Source organism: Herpailurus yagouaroundi, unplaced genomic scaffold (assembly GCF_014898765.1).
Source record: "Herpailurus yagouaroundi ecotype Mexico unplaced genomic scaffold, PumYag 140, whole genome shotgun sequence".
In the NCBI taxonomy this organism is placed as follows: domain Eukaryota; kingdom Metazoa; phylum Chordata; class Mammalia; order Carnivora; family Felidae; genus Herpailurus; species Herpailurus yagouaroundi.
The window spans coordinates 63,228,218-63,234,771 of record NW_024412395.1 but is presented as its reverse complement, the minus strand read 5'-3'; the positions used below and the strand labels follow the sequence as shown (position 1 = coordinate 63,234,771).

At 46.2% G+C, this 6,554-nt stretch overlaps 1 protein-coding gene across 1 annotated transcript in view; it reads left to right on the top strand.

The window, feature by feature from the left end:
- The first annotated feature begins 367 nt into the window (after positions 1-367).
- The window catches only part of FRZB (frizzled related protein), a 32,663-nt gene continuing 26,476 nt past the window's right edge, over positions 368-6,554 (top strand). The window contains exon 1 of the mRNA XM_040475576.1: positions 368-1,516. Within this exon, the coding sequence (XP_040331510.1) occupies positions 1,039-1,516 (478 nt within the window). The 5' untranslated portion in view covers positions 368-1,038. The remainder of the gene's footprint in view (positions 1,517-6,554) is intronic.

The following is a 6,554-nucleotide window of genomic DNA, read 5'->3' as shown; positions in this document are numbered from 1 at the left end:
GGTAGTTTGCCTGAAGAGCTGTCTCCAGGGAGTGAGGGTGCTTGGGTGGGCTCCCAAGTGGGGAACTTGGTACTCCTCCGTCAGGGATTGGGGTGGGCTTTCAGCGAGGGTCTGGGGGCTTTTCTTTGGAGCCAGCGTGGGGATGGGAAAGAGGTGCACGTCTCAAGTCAGCGCTGTGTTGCGTTACGGCATCCTGGCTGCTTCTCGAGGCTTCCCTCCCCTCTGCCTCCAACCGGCAGACCTTGTCTTTCCCCCCACCCCCACCCCCACCGCCGCTCCCATCCCAGGAAGAGGAGCTGGCATTGGAGGGCTGGGACTGCACCGAGGGGTTGGCGGTAGGGGGTGGGGGCGGGGCTGCCTCTCTGGCCCGGAGGTGGGAAAGTGGAGCGCAGCGGGGCCGAGGCACAGACCTCTCGCGTCGAGGCTCCTCCGGCTGGTCTTTCCTGCCTGCGGCGGTCGCTGCTGCAGCAGCGTCAACTCCCACCAAGAACTGGATCTTTTTGCTCAGCCTACAAGAACTGAAACTCTTACAGCACCCTCCTCCCCCATTAGGAGTCTTTTCCCTCTGGTTTCCCCTCCCCCGCCCCAGCCCCTCCTTCCCCGGTTGGAGAATTTCATGCTTCTGTTAGCACCTTTTCATAATCCAGGGGACGTGACAGTCCAGAGCTCCAACTGCCTCAGCTGAATTTTACTTTTGATTTTATTTCTCCCTCGCTTCCTCTTGTTTTCCTCTAATCTGATTCATCTGCGAATCTGACGCTTCTGCCAGAGGGAGCGAGGAATAAATAGATGCTGCTGCCCCAGAAGGCTTAGACGTCGAGAAAGAACAGCCAGAGAGGCAGGGGCGGCGGCGGCCGGAGGTCGGCGGAGCTCGTGGGACCCCATTGGGGGAATTTGATCCAAGGAAAGAAACTGAGATCGTCGGGGGAGGAGAAGCTCCAGATCATTGTGTCCACTTCCAGGGGGGAAGAGGGGACCGCGAAGCGGGCCTGTCGGCGTCTTCGGCACTGCTGAACCCTGCCCCGTCCTGCCGGGATCATGGTCTGCGGCAGTCCAGGAGGGATGCTGCTGCTGCGGGCCGGGCTGCTCGCCCTGGCTGCGCTCTGTCTGCTCTGGGTGCCCGGAGCACGAGCTGCAGCCTGCGAGCCCGTGCGCATCCCCCTGTGCAAGTCCCTGCCCTGGAACATGACCAAGATGCCCAACCACCTGCACCACAGCACCCAGGCTAACGCCATCCTGGCCATTGAGCAGTTCGAAGGTCTGCTGGGCACCCAGTGCAGCCCGGATCTGCTCTTCTTCCTCTGTGCCATGTATGCGCCCATCTGCACCATTGACTTCCAGCACGAGCCCATCAAGCCCTGCAAGTCTGTGTGCGAGCGGGCCCGGCAGGGCTGCGAGCCCATCCTCATCAAGTACCGCCACTCGTGGCCCGAGAGTCTGGCCTGCGAGGAGCTGCCTGTTTATGACCGTGGCGTGTGCATCTCTCCCGAGGCCATCGTTACCGCGGACGGAGCGGGTGAGTCCGGCTCTGGCCCAGCCTCCGTCCCGACCTCTTGCTACCCCACTTCTCGGAGTTTTTGTTACTCGCCTTTTTTTTTTTTTTTTTTTTTCTTGGGGTCGCTTCTCTTCATCACTCCTCTCTGGAGCACCACTTCTTTCTTCTCTCTTCCAGACTGATGCACTCCATTCCGATAGGCTATCCGTCTTTCTAAAACTTGCAGTTCATTCCACTCCCCGTCACACTTGTGCTCAACAGTGACCCTGCGCTTTCCGTGCTTTCCATGTCTAAGTAACCACATCTTGCATAGTGATGCTCTTTTTTTACTTTCTTAATTTGTTTACAGTCACTGAACTTTCTTGCCGGATTCTCTTGCATTCTCAATCACGCATTTTCCGTATTTTTCCTGTTGTAGCTGCTTGTCAAGATTGTATGGTGAAAACAGAAAAACTGAAGCACCATTTTCTTCTAATCATTAAAAATGCCTAGATAATTTCAGTAATCTTACTCCAACCCACAGATGTTAGTGATATGTGTTTGCTCAAAGTCCAATTTGAGCAATTACCTTCACCTTAAATTTCTTCGTCCTTTCAATGAGATAAATTGTTCTTCCATTCCAGACTGAAACAGCTGTGAAACATTGCTATGCACTGCTAATTAGCTTCTGTGACTTGCTCCCAGCCACAGAGCTGGCGAAGTGAATTGCTGGGCTCTTTTCACATTCCCACATGCCTTCAAGTCCTTTTGTAAGTGACATATGGATGAAAGGAGTTATATTTAAGGTGTGCTATCATCATATGCTCACGTAATGTTACTTTTAATCTCACCCCTTGCCCTACTGTTTGTTATGCCCTGCAAATATGTCTTTAATACCTTATTTCATGCCCTTTGTGCTGTGTGTGCACCAACCACACATTCATTTTCATCTTTCCCTACTGTAAAGCTTGATTGTAGTTCTGCATTAATGGAATCAACCACAAGTTGTTTTCTCACTAGTATTTGGTCTAATTAGGACAGTCATAACTCTGAAGACCCCAGCTAAACCTGGTTCATTATGGTTCATTTAATTCTCACTTAATAGCACTCCTACCAATTACCCCTCAACTCAAATTTCACCCTTCATAGAATTTCATATTTGTTATGGTCTGTTCTCTTTCATACCTTCCCCAGATGAACTCTGTTATTAAATGTGCTGACTCGATTGCCTCCTCTGTTCATTTCCTGGGCATCAAATTTTTCCTCCTGCCACTTGACCTGCTCAGCCTAAGCTCATGCCCATAGTCCATCTCTAGGTAACAGTTCTTGGCTGTCAGAGAATTGATTTGGAAAAATTGTTTTCTGTGCACATTGGCATGATTACCATAAAATGAGTGGAGAGGCAGAGAGTACAAATAGCTGTAAAACCAAAACTGAACAGAAAGATTCCAGAAGCTTTTCCATGGTCCCCTCACTTAATTACTCTTTGAATATACCTATTAAGTCGTCTTGGTTTTAATCAAGAACGAATAACTGGCTGTATAATGTAAGCAGAAAGAAATGTATTTCTTCTTAATCTTTGGGCTCAAAGAACACTCTTGAGTCACAGTCTGTGCAGCTTCTGGAAGAGCTTGGTCAGTTGCTGCCCTGGTTTGCCAGACACTTAGAATCTGTTAAATACTGGTGCTTTGCTCGGGCCAATGACCTGGAATGAGGTGGCTTTGGTTCACTCTGAAATGCTTTCCTCCCGTTAAAGGAAAAGACTTGCTCTGAAACCTCTCTTCGAGATGGACCTCAAATGAGAGAGGTTTGGCAAGATGAACAGCTTTCAAACGCTGTGGTCAATATGGATGGGAAGCAGCTTCCTTAAGTGTCCCTGAATTACCTATCGTTGGGGACCAAATGCAGAACAACTGCCTCATTGAAGCTCTCAAATAGGACATGCATGGAAACAATTTGTCACTAAGTGGGACATGATTTCCGAGCTGCTTTCAAAGGCCATAATAGCTGCTTTGTTGACAGCATCCTTGCTGGAAAAATAGGTAGGGGTAGGCGGCAGTAGGAGCCATATTTTTGTGATGGTCTCCCTTTTCCCTCCCTTTACCACAACCTTCAGTGTGAGTCCTTGGCCCTGGTGGCAGGTGGGAGCCTCAGGGGAAGTGGGGATGGGGAATGGAGAGGTGGATTCTAACCTGAAGGGTCCCCTGGCTTCCAAGGCCAGCTTGCTGAAAATTTCATTCCCTATCCTGGGTCAAACTGTTGGACACCTGGAATTACTTAGTAACTACCATATGTGGCCAGTTTAATTTACGATGCAATATACTGCTTGGTTCAGGGGGATAGGATAGTCCTTGAAGCAGCTTTTTTTCTTCCTCTAGGTATAAACAGAATCACTTACGTTTTATGACTAGAATCCAGCCGAATACAAAAATGAGGTCTCCCCGAATAAAAGATGCCACCCTTCACATTCCTTCAATGCCAAGAGGATTTGCAAGTCCTACCATTTTCACATGGGTCTCTTCCCTCCTAGCACAGTAGGATTCCACAAACAAGTTTAGGCCCATTTACGTGCTGAAATGGGGCAGTGCTTCCAACTACTTTTTGCTTTTGAAATACTAGGGGCCAGCATATGTTAAAAAAAAAAAAAAATCCTATCCTGACCCTTACCAACAAATTCACATTAAATGTATTCTTTTTCCACATTGTATATTTACTATGGAGTTGTGGCTTCATGCACAACTGCTTTATCGGAGGATTCATTTCTGCCAGTTAAGACCTCTAGTCCTGTCTTCAGTATTGTATGGCGAGTAAAGAGTGTGGGTAGGAGTCCAGCAGGCCAGGTGTTGAATCTGGACTCTGCTTCCTATCAAGTGTTAGTGCAGGGAAATTATATAACCTCTCTGGTTTAAAGTTTTCTGATCTGTATCATGGCAACAGCACTGCCTACATCCCACAGGCATGGTGAAGATGAAGTTAAAGATCATGGTACCTGGGACATCGTCCCTAACAGATTGGTGCTGCTGCTATTGCTTTTTCGCCATGGTTATCATTGTGGTATCAAAATGATGTTTTCTTTTTTGAAACGGTAGGCTGGTCAATGCAGATACAGCCTAGAATTTTTATCACCTCAGCTCTGGAAAACAAGCTCCACACGGGGACCCAACTGGACAAGCAGATCTTACTTCTGAACACACAAGCTTAATATTTCATTTTACATAAATTAACCTGGACCTCAGGATCAAGAACAAATCCCTTTGGGAGCAACAGGAAGAGAGAATGAGTCTGATGGATGTCTGTTAATTATAAATAGTTGATCTTGGATGTGTAGAGATCAAGAATTTAAGAAAACTTATGTGTGATATTTCCCAGCTATTTATTCAGTACCCATGGTTCACCATGCCAAGGGTTTTATAATCAATCCTCAGTCATCGCTGGTTTCTGCGGTAGTGTTAGCTCGTCACCTCAGTTCTTGCTCAACACATTTCGCCAGGTCCTCTCTTGCTGCCGGGACCATGCCAGCTTTCACATGCATGTACTGCTGTTTAGTCCTATCTCTGCTCTCTGAGAAACAGGCAGCCTTTTCTTCAGCCCTGCTCTACAAATATTTGAGGGGCCAAATACCAAGAAGGAAAAATTATTGAGTGTGATAGGAGGAAAATGGAATGGAAAGAAGAAATGGAAATTTTAGATTAAGACTGGAGAGAACACAGTTTTAAAGATTTTTAAAAAAAATTTTATTTAGAGAGAGACAGCATGAGCAGGGAAGGGGCAGAGAGAGAGAGAGAGAGAGAGAGAGAGAGAGAGAGAGAAAGAGAAAGAGAGAAAGAGTCCCAGGCAGGCTCCATGCTGCCAGCTGCGGAGCCTGACACGGGGCTTGAACTCACGAACTGTGAGATTGTGACCTGAGATGAAACCAAGATTCAGACGCTTAACCGCCTGAGCCACCCAGACACCCCTAAAGATGCCTCATTACATAAAATACTGCAAGGCATTCTGGGTGGGGTAGGGAAGAGACGATCTCAGAGTTACGGTATTTCATCACAGCTAACCTAATTATTTGTGGTAATAAAATCTTATGTAGCCCCCAAATCTTAATGATTCATTTTTTAAAATTTCATTCCTACCAGACTTCCAAATAGTTGTTGCTATAAATAGCAAAACTGACTTAAGTTCTATTTGGCCTTTCTCTTTCTGCTAGGTGTATAGAAAGAAGAGACCTACAGTTTTGAATAATTAAGAATTGGTTATATTTCTGCAATTGCACAGTTTTAGAGCTCTAGACCCTTAGTTGGTATTCCACCTTTGCCATTAATGTTAGACCTTGAGCAAGTCATTCAAGATTGACATTGTGAATAGAGAAGAATAAGAGAACTATTCATGTGAAGTGATCGATGAATGGCAAAGCACAATGTAAGTGTTTAATAACAACGTGATTGAGGAAAGGACATGTCCTCTCAGGGATTGTTAGCAGCAACCAGAATAAGAACTAATAACACTAGCATGTTTCATCTGCTGTTTTAAGTGTGTTATGCATTTCAATTTACTGTAATAACTACCTGGTGGGTACTATTATTCCCATTTTGAAGAAAAGGAAGCTGAGGCATATAAGTGACTTGTGCAAGGTCATAAAGCTATTAAGAGAGAGAAGATTCAAACCAGAAATCATTCTCCAATACACTTGCTGTCTTAAGAAGAAAGAGGTGATTCATAACTTTTGAGAGAATCTGTGTCTTTTGACTGTCAGATTGCAGTTAATGGATCAAGTTTTGTCCATTGTATTTCGAAAGCTCACTTATATATAGCTTAAGAGAATAAAAGACAGCTCTGGACGGGGATTCCAAGAGATAAGAGATAACGACTTCACTACACTTTTGAGATAAGAGTACATTCCAGATTCTCACATCTAATCCCGAGCCCTTCAATCTCATCATGCCACAAAGTGAACTCCTCCTTTCCTTCCCCTCATCTGCCTATTCTTTTTGAGTATTTTTTTATATGGTTACGAGGCACCAGCATACCCATGCTCCAGGCCTGGGAGTCATCCTTGATTCTACCCTATTCTTTACCGCCCCCCTTCCCC